The 25,602-nt window shown below is 35.6% G+C and overlaps 1 protein-coding gene across 1 annotated transcript in view; it reads right to left on the bottom strand.

The window, feature by feature from the left end:
* Positions 1 to 25,602, bottom strand: part of LOC306884212 (protocadherin-15-like) — a gene marked incomplete at both ends in the record, with an annotated part of 179,630 nt that overhangs the window by 51,424 nt on the left and 102,604 nt on the right. Inside the window, 6 exons of the mRNA XM_079439931.1 lie at positions 302 to 517; positions 2,466 to 2,593; positions 5,706 to 5,846; positions 6,058 to 6,167; positions 15,026 to 15,138; positions 18,806 to 18,946. Coding sequence (XP_079296057.1) covers positions 302 to 517; positions 2,466 to 2,593; positions 5,706 to 5,846; positions 6,058 to 6,167; positions 15,026 to 15,138; positions 18,806 to 18,946 — 849 coding nt within the window. The remainder of the gene's footprint in view (positions 1 to 301; positions 518 to 2,465; positions 2,594 to 5,705; positions 5,847 to 6,057; positions 6,168 to 15,025; positions 15,139 to 18,805; positions 18,947 to 25,602) is intronic.

The following is a 25,602-nucleotide window of genomic DNA, read 5'->3' on the forward strand; positions in this document are numbered from 1 at the left end:
ATGCACTCCCGCAATCAAACTTTTATTCAAACATAATGCATTTACAAAACCAAATCGACACTCTGGAGAGATTTTTTTTTTTTTTCCTTAATAACAGTGCTGACTTATGCAATTTAGACTCTAAATTATTCAGTCAGTGATTTGACTTGAACCCCAAACATTCATTTTGCATAACCAGAGGAATGAGAGAAAATGTCATTTCTCAAAGTGACGTGCTTTGAGTGGGAACTCTGTTGTTTGTATCATTGTTTTGCATGAGGTGCATGAACAAGCATGCAGGTCAAAGGTCACGTGCACTCACCACCACATCAGCCCTGCCGCTCAATCCCTGCCCATAGTTGTCTCTGGCGATGACCTCAAACTTGAAGTAGGACCGGCGCATGTTTCTGAACATGATGGCGCTCTTGATGACACCAGTGTATGGCTCAATGACGAAACTGTCCTGCCCCTCAGGTGCGGGGGGGATGATCAGTCTGTAGGCCATCTTACTGTAATTTCCAGTGTCGATGTCTGTAGCCTGATACACATGAAGTTACATGCAGAAGCATATATGAAAACGAATATGATTTTGAGAAATTAACATTGTTTGTTATTAGGTCTGTTTCAAGTGAATCGCACATCAGTTTTCCCTGAAAAATTACCCCTCCCTAAGGATAATTTAAAGTCATTATTGTGTTAGATGAGAAAAGCATTGAATGGGGTGGTGATGGCGCAGTGGATAAGACACATGCCTTTGGTGTGAGAGACCCGGGTTCGAATCCACTGTGAGACACCAATGTGTCCCTGAGCAAGACACTTAACCCCTAGTTGCTCCAGAGGCGTGCGACCTCTGACATATATAGCAATTGTAAGTCGCTTTGGATAAAAGCGTCAGCTAAATGAATGTGTAAATGTAAATTGACATTACAAAACAGCACTTTAGAAAGAAACATTTTAATTCAACCTTGCATAAAAATAATAAATGTTTATTAAAGGTATTAGTTTTTTTATTTAAAAAAGTAATATTGGAATATGAAGTGACGACATGTTATATGATATTATGAAACTAAAACCACCAGCAGGTGGCAGCAAGTTACAGTCTGTGAATGAGTCATTCATTCAACCCATTTGTTCAAACAGCTGATTCAAGAAAGTGGCTTGCTTGCTGTGGCTTTGTTTGGAACTATTTTTGCTTGCAAAATTGAACAAAACCGAATAGTGACAATATTGTTTCTAAAATTTAATGATATTAACTTTATTGAACTATTGCTTAATCAATATACTTCAATAAATGTACTAATAATAACTTTAACCTTAATCAATCGCACCAACCTAATGCATGAAATCGACAGAACTACTGGTTATATAAAATAACTAAAAACTAGAATACTTTAAATGTTATAAAAAAAAAAAAAAACATTTTGGCTGAACCATCCCTTCAAAAGCCTTGCTGGAAGAAATAGAGAATTAAATCCAAAAGCTCCACAGCTTCCACTTCAGCGATGACCTAGAAATGTAATAATCCCCATATATCATCAGATTGTACGCCTTAATGCTTTTTATAGATGTTAAAAGACTCAATTTATGAGATAACGGTCACCTTGCGGTAGCCTAACACAGATCCCGGTGGGTATTTTACAGGTGTCCATCTCTTGTCTTCCAAATTGTCAGAATAGAGAGAGAAGCTGTCTAAGCACAGTTACTAAAATGTGGCGGGAGGTGAGCAGATTTGAACAGCGAGAGAGAGATTGTACTCTAGTGTTGACAGGTGTGTCAGGATGTGAACAGCAAGTTCTTCGCTGTAAAAATGAAATAATGTACTGCAGACACCAACACCAGTAGAACAGACCCCATGAATTAATCACCGTTGTTCCAGTGTATTCTGCTGGTATTGTGCTTAAAAGCACTACCACTCTAAATGTGAAAACACAAATCATATTTAATATTATGATTCTACAGTTAAGGCAATGCCATATTTAGAGATTAGAATGATCTCTGAAGTATCAAGTGGCACTGAAGACTACTGAAAATTAATTATTGCATCACCGGAATAAATTTAATTTAATAATTTTTTTTTTTTTTTTAAATTGTAATATTCTACAATATTACAGTTTTTACTATATTTTAAACAAATAAATGCAGTAAGCATACGATTTCTCTGGAACAAAAGGAAATAAAAAAATAAAATATTGAAACAAAATAAAATAAAAATATTAAAATTTGCAAAACATGTGAACAGTATTCAAAATTTCTATTTTTATGTTCTGCACAAAGGCTGACTTTAGCATAAAAAAAAAGCCCAAATGTTTGTTTTGTCAATGGCAAGTGCCCACTTGCCTCCCTTCAACAAATCAGTTAGGACTACAGGGTGAGCGTTATGTCACCTAATTAATATTCATGAATCCAGCCTAAGGTTTATAATGTGCCCTCATGACATTTCAGTTCGTTCCTACACTGCTGCCTTAGAATAAATAACACATACTCACCACGACTTTCAGTACTGTGGTGAAGGTCTTAGTGTCTTCAGTCACTCCTCCAATGTAAAGAGACCTTGTGAAGACCGGAGGATGATCATTCTCATCCTGCACGTCGATAAATACCTTTGCAGTGTTCGCTGGTTATATTTAAACACAAGAAACAGACCTTAGTTTATGGAAATATAAGCCCTATTTGTCACAGTTTGAATAAAAAAGCCAGTGTTAATGTAAACACACAGCTGCTGCAACCCTCTCCACGCTGTGGCAGACATGAGAAATATGCGCTGTCAGAAAGCATGTCGTCTTCTGCTGCACTAAACGACAATATATAAAGTCATCTGGTGTAGATCTAAGCACACACAGGGGAAAGCGCAGATGAAGAGCTGTATATCATAGCTCAATAAGAGACAAGAAAGAAATGAGGAAAAGAAAAACAGGTGGGGAAGCGAGAGAGAGAGAGAGAGAAGGTGTGCCAGTCCTGTTATGTACAACAAAATTTACATCAAAGTTAAAACAAGACACATGGCAGGACAGATGCACACACACACACACACACACACACACACACACACACTCTCTCTCTCACCACTCATGTTTGTGATTTGTACAGTTTTCCTATCAAAGCCTTGTGATGTGCTCAATGAACTTTAAATTGAATATTAAATGGAGTTTGCAACCCATTTTATTTCTGTAATGTGGCTTATTTCTGAGTGAATATTCAATGAGAAACATATTGAACAACAACAACAAAAAATGTAGGACGGGATTTTTGTATCCATTGGGATTTGATTGAATCGCGAAATATGGGCCTGATTGTGAGTTTGCAATCGGTTTTGGAAGACTTCTATTAATCTACTGAAACACCCACGTTTTTAGGAAGCCTCTTTACGCGACACATCCCAGTGGACATTATACTTTGTCATTTGCAGGACCAGAAAATATTTCCCACATTTTTTACGCCAAGTTTGGGAGGAAATCTGCACAATGGATAATGGCTAAATGTGTTAAAGTTTGCCAATTTTCAACCAGCTTTATATTGTTACAATGTAGGTAGTATATAAACAATGTGTAATATTTTTTCAAGTATGTCCCTTTCTCTTTGTTTTCTCTAGTCATGTAGCAAAGATTGAAAAACAAAACAAAAAAACAATTCTGCTGCATAGACAGACAACTTTTATTAAAACCCTATCTTGCCAGCAGGGATTCACCCCTTAAAACAGGATTGAGAATACTACACGTTTATCGACAACTGAAAACACGATCAAATCAGGGTTTAAAATTAAAAGTCAACATCGTCAATAATAAAAAGTTGTTTCAGAGGCAGAGCAAGTTATTAGATTTTGATGTAACTTTTTTTTTTTGAGCATACACTGAAAAATTGTTCACAGTAAGACCACAAAAGGGTTTAAAATAAGCGCACAGAGGCACGCACAAAAAGCCACTCATCTAAAATGGATTGCTTTGTAATTCAATGCGCGTGTGTTTCTGTGTCCATCTTAAAGCAATCTGAGCTGTATTCTGCTCTCGTCCTTCAGCACATATCTATGCAGTTTTAATGTACACAGACCGCTGGAAGAAGATCAGACCTCTCACAGGAAGAGGGAGATGTGCTCTGCTCAACCTGTGCTGTCTATCTTTCAATCTCAAACTGCATGAGCTCTACACTTATGACCTCTCCAATAACTCCTGCTCTGAGATTCAGCACATGCATTAAAGCACCAGAGAGCTGGTGATCTGCAGTACAGTGACATTTCCATAATTAAAGGGTGTGGTTTATCCTATTGCAGTTATTTTAAACAAAAAATAACTAACCAATTACAATAATGAACATATTTAGCCAAATAACAAGTTAAATTTCATTATCCTATTGTAAAAATGTAGTAGGCAAGAAATCATGTAAATTAGTTTAACGGCTGAACCTCATATGTAAATACATACACTACCAGTCAAAAGTTTGTGAATTAAGATGAAGTTTTTCAAAGAATTATGCTCCACTCATCAAGCCTGCATTTATTTTATCCAAAATACAGCAAAGCAGTAATATTGTGAAATATTTTTTTACTGTTTAAAATAACCGCTTTCTATTTGAATATTTTTAAAATGTAAATTATTACTGTGAACAAAGCTCAAATTTCAGCATCAATACTCCAGTCACATGATCCTTCAGAAATCATTCTAATATGCAGATTTGCTGTTCAAGAAATATTCTTATTATCAATATTTAAAACTTTTTTTTTTTTTTTTTTTACAGGATTCTTTGATTAATAGAAAGATCCAAAGATCAGCATTTATCTGAAATAAAAAGCTTTTGTAACATTATACACTATATCATTCAAAAGCTTGGAGGCAGTATAATTTTTTTGGGGGAAGGGGGGGGGGTATAGAGATTAATACTTTTATTTAGCAAGGATGCTTTAAATTGATCAAAAATGATGATAAAGACATTTATAATATTACAAGTTTTCTATTTCAGATAAATGCTGTGTTCTTCTGAACTTGCTATTCAAAGAAATGACAAAAATTATACTTGGTTTTCAACATAATAATAATAGGTTTTTGAGCACCAAATCAGAATATTAGAATGCTTTATGGAGGATCGTGTGGCTGGAGTAACAATGCTAAAAATTCAGCTTTTAAATTACAGGAATAAATTACACTTTCAAATATATTCAAATAGAAACAGTTTTTTTAAAATAGTAAAAATGCTTCAAAATTTGACTTTTTGCTGTACTTTGGATCAAATAAATGCAGGCTTGGTGAGCAGAAGAGACTTCCTTAAAAAATATATATATATATTTTACTGTTCAAAACCTTTTGACTGGTAATGTAACTAATAATAATTACTATTATTATTAATAATCTTTGACGTTTTATAAATCAATCATTCTCATTAATAGAATCATTACCATTACTGTAATTCGTAATATTTAGAAATGACTGCAATGCAATGATTTTAATAAAGTATGAATGAAACATCATTTATAATGTTTTTACAGTAATATGCATATGGAGGGAAATGTGCTTAATTGTTGCAAAAATAATGTCTTAAATGTTATTAGTCCTAAAAATTGGCTTCAGTTTCTTATCTCACACCAAATATGATAAAAAGGAAAAATAATGACAGGTTTCATGAGGTTCACCAAAATATATCTGGATATATATCAGCCTAAAATGTTTTGTATCTGTCATTTATTTCACTCTAAAGCCCTAAAATCCTCAAAGAAAAGTGTGCTTTGCTGTTGTTCTTACTTTTGGAGGGGACACGTAGATTGGCGAGGATGACTGCGAGGGAGTCGGCCTGCACGCGGAGCACATAACTGGTCACGCTCTCGTAGTCCAGAAGTTTATTTGTGTAGATGATCCCAGTGCGGTTATTGACCATGAACTCACCTGCAAACACACACTGATCAGAGAACAGTTCACAGCACCTTTAACACCAATGATGACTAGTAATTCAGGGTTGTATCTTATTCACTAATCATCTGCAGTCCAACTCAACCAGGAAAACAATAAGCCGGTTGATGCTAAATTTTATTTTTCTGTGTCAAAGAATCACATTTGCACACAGGTTTAGTGAATTCCCTTCAGTGTAAAAACTCACCTCCTTCATTTCCGCTCACTATGGAGTAAAAGACAGTGGTGTTGACGGCTGCGGCCAGAATCATTCCCACAGGTGTCCCGACAGGAGCGCTCTCACTCACCGGACTAAACCTGCAGAAATAAAGCAGAGCAAATGTCAAACTTAATTCAGCATTTAAACAACACGCAGCTGAGTGCAGTGGAGAACTGTCAGTCCCAGCACAGATACTGTGACGTAAATGTCAGTTTCCTGTTGAGTATTGTATAAACATCAGAGCAGTTCAATAGGCCCTCCACCTCCACAAAAGAAAGTGCAGAAAGAACAGAAGGACTTTGCTTTAAGAAGTGAAAGAGCTTAATTACTGCATTTAAAAGCAGCACACATGAATCACGGGTCTAAAGAAAAATACATTTCTAAAGCTTTTGTCTACAACATGAGCTGACCTCTGAGGCCAGCGATTCTCAACTGAAGGGTCAGAGGTCTGTTCTAATGAAAACAATGTTTAACTGTTTAAATAATACAATGGAGTTGGGGTGGAGGTGAGATGCTGGAAAACTGTCATAGAACAGAAGCGAGTTGGCTGTATATATACACCTGATGTGCTTGTTAAAGTGATTAGCTGACGAGCTCCACCTGGGCCAGACTGATTATCTGATCGTGCTCCTCCCGAACCTTGTTAATAAAACATCATACATACATGTATGACGCAATTATCTTTACCCATCATTTGTATTAGAAGTATCAACCTGTGTTCGTTTATGAAAATGACTATTGTGTGGTTTTAGAGTGAGACAAAGCTCCTGTAAAGCATTTGGGTGGAGGAAAGGACAAAAAGCAGAAGGTATATCTGAATGAACGGTCACAGTTCTTGTACTCCTCTCACAGATATTTTGAAAGCCTATGTACATTTTCTCGAACAGGAGAGGACCACACGCCAGCCGTCAGAAGTGGGTGGGCATGACACTCTTGTCTCTATTGTCCAACAGTCAAAATATAGCCATCATCGTGAGATCTCGACAAAGAGCTGCTGACTGCCTGGGTTTCTCTGCGCCATAAATGGGGTGAAGCGCTTTGCTCTGTCTGAGACAATAGGGTGCTGCCGCAGTCAACTGCTACACTGACAGCGAGGAGCGAGGTCACGCTGGTGCTCAGATTCACGCTGGTTACCATGGGAATCACAGAGGACAGAAATAGCCAGAACCTCAGTGCTGGAGTGAGGTAACACAAAAAAAGAGGAGCCCCTTTTTAATGGAAATGAGTTGCTGCACACTCCCACACAATAACTCATGACTATCTTCATCAGCACATCTGTAATTTTCTCATTGTCATCCTCTCACTGCATTTACACAGCCTTCTAATCACACAGCCCATTTAGCTCTTCTGCATATAGTGTAGAGTCCCATTTTATTCCACTGCATCAACTAGAATGTTAACAGTGGAAGTCAGAACTTAGGATGTGTATGTGTGTGTGTGTGTGTGTGTTGTGATCCAATCTAAAGCATATACACACACACACACACACAAAATACAGCAAGTGTTGTTTTTTTTCTCTTTACTTTTCTAACCAAACTATGCATGATAAATATAAGCATTTTATTACTTGCATATACCTGTCAATTTTTTTGGAAACATTATGGTTTTTCAACGTTTTTAATGAACTAATGCTTACCAAGGCTGTATTTATTTGATCAAAATACAGTAAAAACAGTAATGTTATGAAATATTATAATTTGTAATAACTATTTTATATTTGAATATATTTTAAAATGTAATTTATTTCTGTGATGCAAAGATGATTTTAATGAACTTTGAGCATCATTACTCCAGTCTTCAATATCACATGACCCTTCATAAATCATTCTAATAAACTGCTTCTAAAGTATTATTGGTGCTCAGTTATTAATATTGGTTTTTATGTTAAAAACAGTTTTTGGTTCTTAATATTTTGTGGAAACTTTTTTTTTTTTTTTTTTTCAGGATTCTTGAAGTTGAAAAGAACAGCATTTATTTATTTTTAAATAGAATATTTTGTAACATTACAAATGTTTAACTTAATTAAATGCACATTTGCTGATAGATGCATTAATTGCTAAATAACTGTAGTAATTATAATATATTTATATACATATTTTTGAAGGCATTTTTTTTTTTACATTTCATTAGAAATGAATGCGTTTATCAGCAAATATGCATTAAATTTATTATTTAATACATATTTATAACATGCAATACATAATATATACACACTATTTAATTCATCCTTTGTAGTGTGTATATATATGCTGACATGCTGCACTTTAGATGTTAGACAGCTTTGCACCATAATTGATAAGTTTAACTTTATGCAAAAGAACAGCGACACCACATGAAGTGATGTCATGAAAAATGATGTGTGGAAAACTGTGATGAAACTGTCACGTTCTGAGTGAGGTTGATTCGTGCACGGATAATCATTCATCTTCGTTCATTCATGATATGATGCATTATGTACTACTGCAATTTATAAACAAACCCTTTTGCCTCCCAAATTTTCATTTTTAGCAGCAAAAAAATAGATTCTGTCTCAAAATATAATGGCACGTTATTGTTAACGGCAATACAAACCATTTGGGTTGTGATCAAATCAAAAGCAATGGGTTATGGATGGATTGCACGACTGCTCATTGCTTTAGATCGGATCACAACACAAATGGGATCAGATTAACCCACCAATAAGACTAAGGCAGCCAGCAGTAGAAAGTAACACCCCGAATACAACCACTTTTCGACCTCTAGTGATAAAATCAATGTGTGTATGAACAGTTCATCAGACCTCATTAACAGTGAATTAAAGCAGCATTAACTCTGTATCAGTAATCAGTGACACACTAACAGATGAAGATCCAGCTTCAGTAATTTCTACATTATTCAGTTTGACACCGAAAGTCCATATATTAGAGTCTTCGGCAATTCAAACTCAAGGTCTGCTGGGATCTCTCTAAAAATGTCTTCTGCAAACTGTTACACAAAAACCTCTCTCTTTTTTTTCAGAAAATGCTTACACAACATACCAGCATTTTTATGACCAGATTAAAACGAGTTTACAATGTACGTTCATCTGCCCCGAGGAATACTTTAGACATCCAGCGCTGTTTTATGTCCAGTATCATAAGCAGTTCATCTCATGAACTGTATTAATTATGTAAGGGATAACGTACAATCAGACGATCTTTAATGCAAAATAAACCCGACGGGGAGATCAGACCCCAACGTGGAATGGGGAGGTTGTCTAATCAGAATCAAGTATTCCAGAGAGGTGCACACATAATAAAAGGCATAACAGTTCTAATCTGCAAGCGGCTCATAATGGACATTCAGAAACACTAGAGCAGGTGATATCAAATGAAAATGTGTCTGTACAACTGGCCATCAAACCTTGCAAACATATTGCAATAGCGATTAGCTGTTTTGCTTCTTACTTAAACTGGAAGAAATGAGGTAAAACTAATACACTTTCTTATATCCCATGATGCTATTTGCTATAAACTGAAAGTAGATGGAAGTGTCTATAAAATTGCAAAAATAAAAAATAAAACAACATAAAACGCCAATCATTGGAAATGTGAACATACATTTGAGCAAAGGTTAAATTGGTCTTTAGAAAGTTTTACATTGATTACACTGATTTGAGCAAAAGTTAATTTGGAGTTAAAGAGAAGGAAAGAAGCACATACAGATTTTTCTTTCTTTGTGTTTGTTTCTTTTGGCTGGGTAAAGAGTTTAGATATTCTTTGTTCTCGATCCCTTCCTCTCACACACCCACAGACATGCAAATACACAAACTCTCGCATGAATAATTCAGTTTGGTGAATCTCACAAAAACATGTCCAGGTCACATTTCACCCCCAAATCAAAAGAAAATAAGAAAAATATATTTTGCATAAAGAAACTTTTTTTGTTGCATTTTGACATCATGACAATTAAATACAGTTTACAGTTTCTTGTAGTTCTCATTATCCTCAATGATTCTCATTACTTTTTCTTGACAGCATAAACAATATCTGCATATATTAAAAGCATCACACCATTTACATTAATCATGTATAAATTTCTGACAATTTATTTATTCATTCAATTTATTTTTTAAAGAATGAAACCTTTTTGCATTCCAATAATGAGAAATGGGAGGGATAGGATGCATTTAATTGTCAAGAAAATGTCACAGTACAACCATTTTTCTTTATGCAAAACATAATTTGTTTTGGGATGAAATATGACCCAGACATGTTCTTGACAGGTTTTGAGAGACTCATCTATTGTGTTTGAAAGTGTAGAGGTGTCAATGCGACAGAGGCCCTGGGCAAAGCACACAATGATGATGACAAGACGAGATAACAGAAGACAACTTCCCTGCATGCACTTGTGTGTGCGTATCACTTGTTGGTAAACAAGACCTTGAGAATGTATGAACTTGTCCTCCGAGATGTTATTCAGGAAGTACAACAACATACTAAGGACATAAATCTTTAAAAAATGTAGAGCTTTACATGTCTAAATATTCATACCGCAAGACACCTTGTATTTCAATCCCTGTAATATTCCTGATGGATCTGAGCCGACCGTGATGAAAAATTTAGTGTGAATATTTCCAGAGTAATGATCAAATCTGTCTCTAGTTATAAACATCAAGCAGTCAAAATACTAAATTTGACAAACAATACATGACAGAGCTACAACCATCTAAAAATAGCACTTTTCGCTCATTGTTAAAACACAATGTTTATGTGAGAGCTTCACAAGTCTTCATTTAACCCGTTTTAATCTGGTGTGCTTTAATCAGATCTCCAGAGTGTTCCAGCTGCAGTCCACAGCCTAATGAGGTCTACAGAGAAACGCTGCATGCTGTCTATAGCTCACGCCATTAGAGCTTCCTGTGAAGTGTTCTCTCTGGCCTACTGCTTCAGTCAACACACAGCCAGCTTTAAACACCAAGCCCTCTCAGAATGGACTTCAGACTGCATAACATTACAGTTGAATGGGATGATAAACTCAAATCCCATCGCTGGAAAGAGACAGAATACAACTTTATTATCTTCATTTCTTACAAAACCTCTATTTTGGAGAATGCTAGAAAAGTAAAAAGCTAACTAGAAAACAAGAAAAGTTTCATATTCAAAAATATCTAAAGCCTCAAATTCTTATGAAGCTTTAAATACTGCTTGTTATTGAATAGATATTTTTAGATGTATTTATAGATTTAGAATTTACAAAGTGCAGTAGCAAAAAAGGCAATTTAACTGCCTTTAATTAAAATGTAATAATAATAATACAAGTTTATTATTATCATTATTATTATTATTAAACAAAAATGAAAAAAAAAAACAATGGCGCAGGAAACCATGGGTAACATCATAAGTAGTCTTTTTAATTTTGTATTTATCTTATTTTTTGTAATTGTTTGATCAAAATTACAGTAAAAACCGTAATATTGTAAAATATTATTATATATATTATTTATGTATAATAACATCGTTCTATTTCAATATAATATTTACAGTTCCATTTTGATTTTTATTATTCCTGTGATGGCATATACAAATAAATTACTGTCACTTTTGAAGTATTTGTTTCTTTGCTGACCTGTTGCACATGCACCATGCTGTGCTCTTATTCAGCTAAAATATGTTTATTGTACACATAAAATGCTGCAATAAACACATACCCGTGTTGTTAGTTCATTTATTATTCATTTACACAGAAAATGAGTCATTTGAAAATCATTTGGCTGTATATGCAGCTATGCTAATGAGACTAGCACACTGGTCCGATTGCGCACAGGAGTTTAGCTCATTTCAGGAGCCAGCTGTGATATATCAATCTTACCGATGAATGGCCAATCGCTCAAGCCTAAAATAGACCGACTTTTTATTCTTAATCGCTATGGAAACTGCTGCTGTGAGATACATCAGTAGGACTCTGAAATTAAGGCAATGCTTCAGAGAGATCTTGTCCTCAGAAACAAACACAACATGGAAGTTAAGTCTGCGAACCAGAAAACACTGTTAAAGTTGATAAAAAAAGTATGCGTGTAAACTTCCCATTAAACTACTGACAACTAAGAAGGTCGTTTTCAATTTATCTCAATGCAAGTTGCTAGGCTAGCACGTAAATATTTATTTATGCATTTGTTTATTGTTTATTTACTTAAGTCTCTTATGCTCACCAATGCATTTATGTTTACATTAATTTGTATAAACTACAGTAAAACAGTAATATTGTGAAATATTATTACCTTTTCAAGTAACTGTTTTCAATGTCACATGATCATTCAGAAATCATCCTAATATGCTGATTTGGTCATTCCTTATTATTATCTAACAGTTGCTTAAAGGAATAGTTCACCCCAAAAATTTTAATTGTGTCTTTAATTACTTACCCTCATGTCATTCCAAACCTGTAAGACCTTTGTCCATCTTCAGAACACAAATTAAGATATTTTTGATGAAATCCGAGAGCTTTCTGACCCTGGATAGACAGCAATGCAACTACCACGTTCAAGGCCCAGAAAGGTACAGTAGTATTATAGCATATTATAGTACAGTTGGGCAAAAAAGTATTTAGTCAGCCACCAATTGTGCAAGTTCTCCCACTTACAAAGATGAGAGAGGCCTGTAATTTTCATCATAGGTACACTTCAACTATGAGGGACAGAATGGGGGGAAAGAATCCAGGAAATCACATTGTAGGATTTATAATGAATTAATTGTGCAATTCCTCTGTAAAATAAATATTTGGTCACCTACAAACAAGCCAGATTTCTGGCTCTCACAGACCTGTAACTTCTTCTTTAAGAGGCTCCTCTGTCCTCCACTCGTTAATGGCACCTGTTTGAACTCATTATCAGTATAAAAGACACCGGTCCACAACCTCAAACAGTCACACTCCAAACTCCACTATGGCCAAGACCAAAGAGCTGTCGAAGGACACCAGAAACAAAATTGTAGACCTGCACCAGGCTGGGAAGACTGAATCTGCAATAGGCAAGCAGCTTGGTGTGAAGAAATCAACTGTGGGAGCAATTATTAGAAAATGGAAGACATACAAAAGACCACTGATAATCTCCCTCGATCTGGGGCTCCACGCAAGATCTCACCCCGTGGGGTCAAAATGATCACAAGAACGGTGAGCAAAAATCCCAGAACCACACGGGGGGACCTAGTGAATGACCTGCAGAGAGCTGGGACCAAAGTAATAAAGGCTACCATCAGTAACACACTACGCTGCCAGGGACTCAAATCCTGCAGTGCCAGACGTGTCCCCCTGCTTAAGCCAGTACATGTCCGGGCCCGTCTGAAGTTTGCTAGAGAGCAATTGGATGATCCAGAAGAGGATTGGGAGAATGTCATATGGTCCGATGAAACCAAAATAGAACGTGTTTGGTCGTGTTTGGAGGAGAAAGAATGCTGAGTTGCATCCAAAAAACACCATACCTACTGTGAAGCATGGGGGTGGAAACATCATGCTTTGGGGCTGTTTTTCTGCAAAGGGACCAGGACGACTGATCCGTGTAAAGGAAAGAATGAATGGGGCCATGTATCGTGAGATTTTGAGTGAAAACCTCCTTCCATCAGCAAGGGCATTGAAGATGAAACGTGGCTGGGTCTTTCAGCATGACAATGATCCCAAACACACCGCCCGGGCAACGAAGGAGTGGCTTCGTAAGAAGCATTTCAAGGTCCTGGAGTGGCCTAGCCAGTCTCCAGATCTCAACCCCATAGAAAATCTTTGGAGGGAGTTGAAAGTCCATGTTGCCCAGCGACAGTCCCAAAACATCACTGCTCTAGAGGAGATCTGCATGGAGGAATGGGCCAAAATACCAGCAACAGTGTGTGAAAACCTTGTGAAGACTTACAGAAAACGTTTGACCTCTGTCATTGCCAACAAAGGGTATAGCAAAGTATTGATTAACTTTTGTTAATGACCAAATTGCCCTTATTTTCCTCCATAATTTGCAAATAAATTCTTTAAAAATCCTACAATGTGATTTCCTGGATTCTTTCCCCCCATTCTGTCTCTCATAGTTGAAGTGTACCTATGATGAAAATTACAGGCCTCTCTCATCTTTTTAAGCGGGAGAACTTGTTCAATTGGTGGCTGACTAAATACTTTTTTTTTTAAGAAAAACATTTCTAAATGTTTGGATGCATACATCCTAAATGCAGTCCTCGTGGTTGAATCCATTGATGTGTTATATGCAAAAATGTACATTACATTTGGTTAAAAAAAATCTGGTTTGGTCACTACCTGAACCAAGCTAGACAATTCAATGAAAATGTACAAAGTAAAAATAAATTTTTGACTAAACTCAAAATGGCAATATGGCTGACCTTGAAAAGATGAACCCCATGATCCAACCATGTCAATACTTGGTATATATATATATATATAAAAAAATCTGAGGATGACCGTTCTCAAAAAAGTTATATATTCAATAAAAGCTCTGGGTGAAGTTTGAAAATCACAACTCAAAATGATTGAACATCTGGTCACTTGAACTTAGCATGACAGGTATCAGCAGGTTTCAGATGAAAAAAATGTTTCTGCGTGGTTCAAAAGCTATAAGCTTTAAACTACACAGCAATTAAACATATTACAAATTCATTGTGTTCCTTATTAGTGCTATAAGTCTCCGTGTCTTCATTGATCAAAATTGCAAACAAAGCACTTTAAACTTTAAACCCTCTAACATGCTATAAGCTTCAATGTCCACACTGATGCACAATGACGAGCTGCAGACGTGCCCTTTTGGAAACAACAGCATTTGAGCGCTGAAGAACAACTCGAGTCAGCCTCCCAACGCTTCTAGTCACATATTCACAGATAACACTCATTATTCATTCAGAGATTCTGAATCAGCCTGCGGGGAATATGTGCTAAACTAATTCTGACTCACAGAGCTCAAAGAGAACATGTCATAAATAAGTAAATGTCTACAGACAGTGGGACCCACCTGTACTCTTCCTCGGTGAAGATGGGAATCCTGGAGGGCTGCAGAACAGTGATTTCCACTGTAGTTCTGTTCGTCTTCACTGGCTCTCCATCGTCATAGGCGATGACCACCAGCTACGAGAAGAGATTATGGAAAGTACATTAAAATGCAGTTCATACAGGCAATGACTTGTGTCTGAATTTTTATTTATTTATTTATTGTGGGGCATAAAGTAAAATGTCTAGGAATAAGACATAATGGAGCTTAGATGAATATATTAACTTACAAAACCTTTTCTTTTTAAATCACATATTTTGTCTTTCATGACGTGATTAGTTCAGTTTTTTAAATGTAAATGCAAGAAAACTTGCTGATACTCATTTAAAACATTTTTTCTTTGAAAACTTGGATACACTCATTTGTATTCAAGGTAAAAGGAAAATGTGTCATTACCTTTCACTTGATGGGTAAACCACTAGACATTTCTAAACTACATTTAATCCATTTAATGTCTCTATATAACCATTCAAAACAAAATAATGTTTGAAAGCAACATGAATTCAAAATAAATTGGTGCAAATTTTCACAATTTTGGACATCATTATTTGTCATTGAAATAGTTTTTGTTGTAAATATGGATATTGTTTTACAGACAGACAAACACATTAAATTTTTCGCTCAGGTACTTAATAGCAGCACAAAGTATACGTAGAGGACACATAATGCATTTATCCCTTCCTAAATCTAAAAAATAAATCCTAAGAAGTGAATGTTATTGATTAAATGGCATGTCATCCCTCATTCTCAAACACAGTCATTCTAGCACAGAAAAACAACATTTGCTCAAAGGTACATTGATTTGACCTCATTTAACATTAGGCTAATTCATTTATACATTGATTTAGGTCATAGCAGAGGAGACAGTAACTAAAGCGTACAACTAAAGCCCTCCCTTCTTTTTAATAAGTTTCTGACTCTGAAGTAAACCTCTCTGATTAGTTTTAGCTTTTCAAAATAGTTTTGAGCTTTTCTATCAAGTAGTAGCACAATATGCTGTCTACGGTTAACACAGTTATTCTCTTATTACAGTTTTTCTCAATTGCTAAAACACTATAACCAGGCTTTTGAATTAAAATTTCAAAACCATAATGCCATTTTGCTTAACTATAAACACTATTCCCTGCTTTAACACATGAGTCAGATTTGGTGAACTGTTACTGCAAAACTCTACACACAAATCCCTACATTTCTCAGTGCTTACACCATGTGGCCATTTAGAAAGCATTAGCATTCAATATTGTTCACTGAAATCTGCACAGTTTGAGCTCAATTAGCACACAATTACCCAAGTGGAAACACAAGGAATCTAAATCTATCACACACCAATCAGAACCTTCGATGGATAAAGGGCCAGAGTCAGCTTACAGTGTTTCTCAGAGGCTTTGGTGCATTTCTCGAATCAGAAATGAAATTCTCAAAACTACTCATTCAACCTCCACATCATGTAGTCACTTGTGCACATCATAAAAAGTTTATCATTCTTTTGAACAAGTCGCGATTGCTTTGGTACATTCAAGCAACTGATTACTGTATGTACATTTGTCTGTGGTTTCCTACATTATCAGTTGCTAATGTCATGTTGCTCAAAATGTATAGTTCTCTGTGCTATAGACTTACCCCTCAAAACCTCAAGTCATTAGTTCATCGTATAAATCATTACGGTAAATGCAAAATGGTTGATCTAGTTGTCAAACTGTCAAGCATATTTTCTACACATTTCTATTAGACATTTTATAAATTTGCCATGAATTGTTCAAGTGAATCTTGAATTTCACTAATGAAGAGAATATAGATCAACCAGTTCTCTGAAATAGCTCAAAGGTGCATCTCATGAACCTTCAATTGGAAAGCATATATAGACAGAGGACAACACAAGACTTACAAATTCTTACAGTGGACTTTCTAATATGTTTTTTGCCTTTGTGCACATATTTATTTTTCTATTCTATTCACAATGACATAGTAATGTGTGTTTTTTTTTTTTTTGGTCAGACCACTAGTAAAAGTTTAACTGTGAATCATATCCAGTCTTTTTCAATCAATATCCCACATACAGTAATGTGTACATTTATACTTTTGAAATGGACATGTGGCATACATAAGAAGTGCAGCCTTCTGCATCTCAGTACAGTGACTGTCATCCAAACTGTTCCCATAGTTTACATAAGGTAATACTAACAGAGTGCACAGTTATATTGACAACATGACTAAGCATTTTGCCTATCTTGTTTGTGAACAATGACACAAGGACATCAGGCATGCGAGAGGATTTTACCCCCACTGCCTGGCCAGGGCCAGTATAGCCCGTGAGGTTGAAGAGGTTCTTTGACCTGTCCCAGACCAAAGACGGGATACTGGCAGAATAATTATTTTTGTTGTTTGCTGTATTGTACTGTACTCTACAGTACATTAAATTAAGGAATAAAACATTTGGGGAGTACCACAAGCAACACTTATTACAGCATTATTTTTGTAGCATTGTTTTGAATTTATCTCATCAGTGTATAAAACTGTGTTGTAGTGTGTGTTTTTGACTGTTTGTGTGTCATGTCTGAGAGCAAAGTTTGGTTTTTCAGCAAGATTGAGTTGTTTTGAGTGGATAACTTCAATTTGACCTGACTATAGGAAGTTTGGGGAATTGAGTAAGACGTTATGGATTCATGTTTACTGTTTTGAGAATACGAGGCATAGTTTCAAGAAATGTGTTTAAGCAATCGAGAAAAACTGTAATCGAGAATTATTAATATAACTTTATGACATACACAGCTACATCTGTTGCTTACCAGGCATGCATATGCATAACTGGGCAAATTACATGAGATGCATGCTGGTTATTTATTGGTGGCCATCTGAAAAAACCATTTCCATTTGTGATGATCTTAAAGCCAATTCACACTGCATCAGCAGACACAGACCAATGCCGACGGCCAACCGATTATAGTCTGTCACTTTCCAGACATTCCAAGACCCGACAAATGGCGATTCAACATGCTCAATCGGTGAAAACAAATGCAGAACAGCAACAGATGCCAACAGGGTTAACACACTGATCCGACAAAACCCAACAAACCTGTCTGTTGCTGTTTGTCTGCGTCTGTCGGTGCAGTGTGAATCGGCCTTTAAGACATTAGAAGGAGAAATCTTAACCTGACTTCAGCTCAGCAAAACCTTTGCTTGACATTGGATTTCACTATCAACATGAATGCTGTAAACTTCACAAAAATATAATTTTTGTAAAGGTTAATGCTAACCTTTCTGTAAATTTAAAATAAACATTACTTTTACAAGATGTATGCAATTTAGGTTAATGTAAGTTTAAAAATATCCTGTTGTTCATTGTTAATTTGTGTCCATTCATTATACATTATAGATTTCAAATATAAATTAACATTATTTAATGTATTATGAAGGAACATGAAGTAACAATGAACAAAGGTATAGTGTTAAAATGTTAAAAATGTATATGTAGACATGCTGTAAAAGTAGGCTACTGGTTATTTTTAGTTCTCGACATCAAATGAAAGCATAATGAATCTTAAAGTATACCCATAAAATCTATAGGTTTGACTTACTAGTAAATTTAGTATGTCCAAAAATCAGATGTATCAGAAGTCATTTCATTCTCCATACTGCTTTCTTTTTCATAAACAGTCGTGAATTAAAACAAACTCTGCTGGATTTGAACTCAAGCACAAGTGAAGTATATAACTACAGAAGGATGGCCTGTCGGCTCAGACTCACCCTGAAGACAGCGGTGGGCTGCTCGTTCAGGTTGACTTTGGTGATAACTCGTCCTGTGTCCGTCTCCACATCAAAGATACTTCCGCTGTACGGAGACAGATCCTGATCCACTCTGTAGCGCACTTTACTGGCAGGCGTACCCTGAGGGAGGAACACAGTTAGTATCAACACATCCCTAGAGCACATCTACTTAGTTTAAAGGACCAAAGTTGGCGTATTATTATATTTAATTCTGTGCATCACATTATTAGGTAATTACAGACTTCTATTGTTACCACTGCTTCAAAAGGGGTTTCATTATATATTATTTCCATGCCATCAAATCATAATCATTTGCAACAATCAAGCTGCTATTTTCCACACAACAAAAGCCAGAAATCAGTGGCTCTCAAGCTCCAAAAAGGCAAATAAAAGCCATTTTTCCCTTTTTTTTAAGTATTTAGGTTTTTCAATGTCTTATGTGAGGAACACACTGAAATGAGTCATTATTCATTGAAAATTACACATCACTACAATAGTTTGCAATCAGTAAGATTTCTTTTCTTGGAGGAATATAATATTTTTATTCAGCAAGGACACATTAAATTAATCGAAAATAAAAAAACCTTATATTCATTAAATAATCTTGAAAAAATGTAACAAAAATATTAAACAGCAAAACTGTTTTTATATTTTTATAGATTTTTTTTGAGCAGCTAATCAGCATATTAGAATGATTTCTGAAGGACAAAAAGACTGGCGTGATTGTGCTGAAAATTCAGCTTTGCATCACAGGAATAAAAACATTTAAAATATATTCAAATAGAAACTATTTTAAATTGTAAAAATATTTCACAATATTGTTTTACTGTATTTTTGATTAAACAAATGCAGCCTTGGTGAGCAAAACAGACCTTGTTTAAAAACATTAGAACAACTTTAAACTGTGTTGCTCAAAAACGTAGGCTTATGTTTCTGGTGCATTTATGTTGATCTTCTTTGGAGCTTGACCGCCTTCGGTTGAAAATATGGAAAAGAACAGCTTGGATGTTCTGCAAAACATCTCCTTTAGGTTTAGAATGATATGAGGGTGAATCAAAAATGACAGAATTTTTATTTTTGAGTGAACTATTCTTTTCAAGGATTGACTTTTCTTTGAATAGCCGGTTTGAACTTCCTCAAAGGTCTCTCGGGCATCATGTTTTGTAGAGCTACAGAGAGCTCCGTCTGCTGCACCTCATTCTACTGATACTTTACAGCTCTTCTGTCTGGCTGCGTCATAAATGTTTGATGCTTTCTGCTGTGGTAAACATACAAAGTCATTTATACTGCAGTAGAAAGAGACAGAAGCAACATCACATTTACATCTCTGACAGCCAAGAAATGAGTTTCTAGTTTTAGTTTTTTTAGGTCCATGTCAAAATTTTTCTATGGCTCATTATTTGTCTCATATTTCTTTGGCACCCCCCATGTTTTCAAAGTATTATTTAAAGAAGAAATACATAATTTAACAGCTTCTGTGGCAGGCCATGAAAATAAACAGCACTGTAGTCTGTTTGACAGCAGACAGCATGTACAAGAAGAGTAAAACAGGCAGATTTACCTCACCCGACCACCTTAATCTCTGCTAAGACGATCACACCACGTTTAGGGAAAGTAAAGTTAAATCCGATGACCTGACATTACTGTATCACTCGCTGCTGTCCTGGTTCTCATCTGTAAAATCCAGTCATTATGCCAAATAAGAACATCAAATGCAGGCAAAATCTGCTATAATGAATGTAGCAGAGAAGTTATCTGATTCTTAGTCATTAAAATACAACACCGCACAAGATTTGGAAGCACAGATACCCTGACTTTATGCTAATAGATAATATTATCTTTATATGAAAAGATACAGTCTTGATGCAGCATTATGATAAAAATAATCATTAAATGCACTATTAAAGTACTTTGTATTATGAATACAATCATGGCTAAAGGCCATCGCAACCCTTTCAGCCATGACAATATTCACAGGGCACGGCCCTGAGGGATTCATTGTTTTGATAAAACATTAACTACATAATAAAAATATTAAGGATTTTTTAATAGAAACATTATTTCATCATATAAAATCAAGCGCCATCAACTATAAAATACAGTCTCTGACATAAAAACAATGGTTAAACTTTATTTTGATAGTCCACTTTGGACATTCTACTAACTAACTAAGGGCAGTCGTGGCCTAATGGATAGAAAGTTGGACTTGTAACCCAAAGGTTGTGGGTTCGAGTCTCGGGTCCGGCAGGGATTGTACCACGACTGAGGTGAGACCCTTGAGCAAGGCACCAAACCCCCAACTACTCCCCGGGCGCCGAAGCAATGGTGTATGTTCACTACTGTGTGTACACTTGGATGGGTTAAATGCAGAGCACAAATTCCGAGTATGGGTCACACACCACTTCCCTTCCCTTTGTAACTACATGTCAACTAATTCTCATTAATTTGCAACTAACTCTAGTAGAGTAGACTATTAGGTTAGGGTTAGTAGAATAATTTGACATACTTGCAAAGTTTCTCATAGTCAGTATGTTGTATGTTGTGGACCCATCAAAATAAAGTGTTAGAAGATAATAAGCAGACAGTCTACTAATACTCTAAGGACTTCTAGTTGACATGTAGTTACAAAGTTACGTCTAAATGTCTAAAGTGGAAATAAAGCGTTACCAAAACAACAACACAACATGCTCTCTATAAGTGCCGAGTAGTTAAATATTTTATATAAAATCATAAATGTTCTACATTTCTTCTTCAAATATTGATATATGACATTAAAGGGGTCATATGATGCTATTTTAAAAATCATTATTTTGTGTGTTTGGTGTAACAGAATATGTTGACATGCTTTAATGTTCAAAAAACATTATTTTTCAAATACTGTACATTATTGTAGTTCTTCTATGCCCCGCCTCTCTCAAACGCTTTGTTTTCTTCAAAGCCCCTCCTTCCAACAAGTGCAGTCTGCTCTGATTGGCCAACTGACCCAGTGCATTGTGATTGGCCGAACACCACAAGCACGCGTCGGAAATGTAACACCCCTTGCCATAATTGCGAGCTTCAGCTTTCAAGTTATAGACACAGTGATGATGCTCGTACAGTATGTATTTGCAGTACACAAGCCGCGGTTAAGATGATTTCTGATGGGCTGTAGGTTTCACTCTGCTGTGATGTGACCCTGTTCCCCTCACACACACACGACGCGTTATGCGCAAAACTCCACATTTGAACAGTCAATAGCAAATACTTGAACTAATAACAAAACATACTTACAGTTGCTGATTCAGAAGCACCAGATTGTCATAGCAAAGTCGGAATTGACGTTTGTTTTTTAGAAATAGACTTCATGCACAGCCAGCCTTGTACTCTACTAGGTTCACGAAACATTCGTCCATAAAATGCGTTGCACAAATTCAAACATTTGGGTTGTGCTGCAAACAAATCTTAACCAATGATTCCAAATTGCATCTACTTTCGGAAGGCCAAATAAAGTGCTTTTGCTTTCGCATAGAAACACACAGCATCTCCCTGAAATGGCTGCATCAACAATACTGCGGTTACTGAAACCATGCCTTCTTTCTTTGCGTGAACATTTGGGCGGCATTAAGCAAATATTTCCACATCGTGACATAGACATGTGGGGGCGTGTTTGAATGAGCCATTTTAGGGGGGTGTGGACGAGTCTTAATTTTTATAAAGAATATCTTTTTGGATTTGAGACTTTAGTCTTTGCAACTTCAGGGATCTCATCTATGCACGAACAGTATGTAACACTCCAAAGAGAAAGGAAAACTTGAAATCGCATCATATGACCCCTTTAAATGCTATTAATTTGATTAATTAAAATATCAACGATATGGAACTATAACAAATAACATGTTGACTTCTACAGACATTATTTGTGTATTCACACACACATTTTTTACATTTCTTCAACAAATATTGATATATGATACATTTCTTCAACAAATATTGATATATGATAAATGCTATTAAGTTCACAAAATATCAAGAAAAAAATATACATAGACACTACCAGTCGAAAGTGTCAAATAATGAAGAAATCTCTTATACTGTATTTACAGCATTTGGTACAGTTGTTACGTTCCGTGTTTATTTATATAATATTGTTGGATGCTATAAGCTGCGGTGTGCTCTCTTTCTCCCTCTCTCTTTCTGTGTCTCTCCGTGTGTGTTACTACTGCTCAACCAGGTGTGGAGGAAGGTGATCGCTCGTTACTGTGCAGAGGCTGCAAGCTCAAAAGTTGTTCAACATGCCTACCACACTGAAGCTCGAGAGTGCTGTACCTCTCGCCTGCCTTGTGTTGCTCTTATAGTTTTGTCAGACATTGATACTGTGTAAAACTTATTGAAGTTACAGCTTATTATAGCCTTCTGAATAAGTAATTAGCGTTGTTGTTGCTGCGCTACGTGTCTCTCTGTGTTGGAAGCCGTAGGGAGGTGGGTGCCATTTTATTTCTGTGAATCTTTTTCTCTTGTTTTGGTAACACTTTAGAATACTGTTCCATCATTAATGAATAACTACACAAGAACACATGAGTAATGCAATATTAGCACTCTAGTAACTATTAGTAACTAAAAAGAAACTCTGATTAATGAATTAGTAAGTAATAGTGCTTAGTCAAATGTGGTAGTTCACTATTAGCTAATCAGTAACTGTTATTTTTTTTCTGCGGCCCTCCAGGAACTGAGTTTGACACCCCTGGTATACACTGTAAAATTGTGAAATATTATTAGAATTTGATTAGAATGATTAGAATTAATTCAAAATTTGAAAATATTACAATAGAAAAAATATTTCATTTGAATTATTTTACAATAATGTTTTTACTGCATTTTTGGTCAAATAAATGCAGCTTTGAGTATGACTTTAAAAACCTGCTTAAACTATTGTCCAATATGCTTTTTTTTTTTATTTAAGAAATGATATCTGTACTATTGATTACTGATTATTGTAGAAACTAAGCCCTAAAGAGTACAGTTATCCTTAAAAAATTAAAAGGAAGCATTGGAATAAAATAAGTTAACTGATTAATGTCTGATATTCATGAGTCACTTTCAACGGGTGTCACTGTCAACACTCAAATGTGAGTCAGTCACATTAGCAGGACACATGAAGTTTCTGTCTGGCGATTGTATTCATGCTCTGGTGGTATGATTAATGGCCGCTGGTTCTTCTGCTCTATAGTGACACTTCAAGGATGGAAGTCCATTACTCATCCCTTTAAATCTTTTCAAATAAAAGGACGTCAACGCTCAGGACATGAGGTTCAACCAGCAGAAAGGCAAAGGAGGAGCTTTCATTACCCAGTGACCTTTGCAGCCGTGCATATAAATACAGTGTCATTATCTCATTCGCCGGCGTGGGCTGGAAACACAGCGCTGCTCATACTGTAATCATCGGTGTTTGAGTAGGACCCTAATGAGGACGGTCACTTTCTGTCCTTGTTCTGCAGCACACTTTCCTTTCAAGGCCGCTTCTGAGAAGTGGATTTTTATAGTGAGAATTATCCGACTTCAATTCCAGTCATGCCTCAGAGAGACAGAGACTGAGCTGCTCACACGTCTCCATGGTGATTCAAAACACAACCGGAATGATGGATCTGGTATCTGGTGGGCCTTCCAGGGTCATCAAAAAAAACTTTCTTCCCAGACATCAAAACAAAAACGAACTTGCCACACAAACACACACATGCACAAAACACAGCCTCAAGAAATTCACAAACACATGCCACTCATAATAATGAGGCCGTCCTCTTATAATATTTTGCAAACCTTGGCTGCGATCTGTAGATATGTAACCTTGCGAGAATAAAATATGAGCGCGCTCGGGGATCAACAATAAGGATGTCAGTCAGGTCAGTGGATCAGATGTGAAAAAATGTCTATTTTTTTTAGCAACATTTTGAAAGTTATCCCAAATTCAAGCTTGAAATGTAAAGAATATTTTACAGGAGGAAAAAACATCATAACAGTTTCAAGAAACCATTTTACAACTATTTTATGGTTGACATAGTCTGCTAAAACATAGCATCCATGGTGGCAAACAATGCCTGAAACTGTGTTATTAACAGAAATTAAACATAAAAGTGCACATTACTGAAAAATACTAGTAAACCAAACAAAAATGTATTAATTAGCATTTCTTCACAATACATTTTTATAAAAAAAAAAAACACATTACATTCAAATAACTGCTTTTAAAAGGTAAGATTGTTTAATATATTTTTTTAATTAATATTTTCTAATGTTATTAATATGTAACAATACATTATCCAGCTAAAATGTATTTCTATACAGGACACTTGGCATGTAATTTTTTTTAAAACATAAAGACCCATGTCTTCATGACATTTACAGTTTTCAAAGAAGCATCTAAAGTATACAGAAGACCAAAGCTGTGTTTTTAAGATATATATAGATATATATATATTTATATATATAAAAATATTGTAAAAAATATATATTTTGAGTTTTACAACAACAGCTGCGTTCTGTTCCATTCTGTGTTTTTGTGTTGATTTTTACTCATTGATTGGAAGTGGATAGAACAGAACATCACCTTTCATTATTAAAGAATGTTTCCTTTTGTAATCCACAGAAGAAAAAGTTGAGTTTACCTCCTTTATCTCTTCCTTTATCTCCTAACACAACAAATATTGTATTGACTTCAATGTAACTTTTTGTCTATTCATTGCTTTACTCTGGCAATATATGTAATCTTATGACCTTTTAAATAAAATCATAATTTTTCCTAA

This window comes from Barbus barbus, assembly GCF_936440315.1.
Source record: "Barbus barbus genome assembly, chromosome: 18".
Classification (NCBI taxonomy): Eukaryota; Metazoa; Chordata; class Actinopteri; order Cypriniformes; family Cyprinidae; genus Barbus; species Barbus barbus.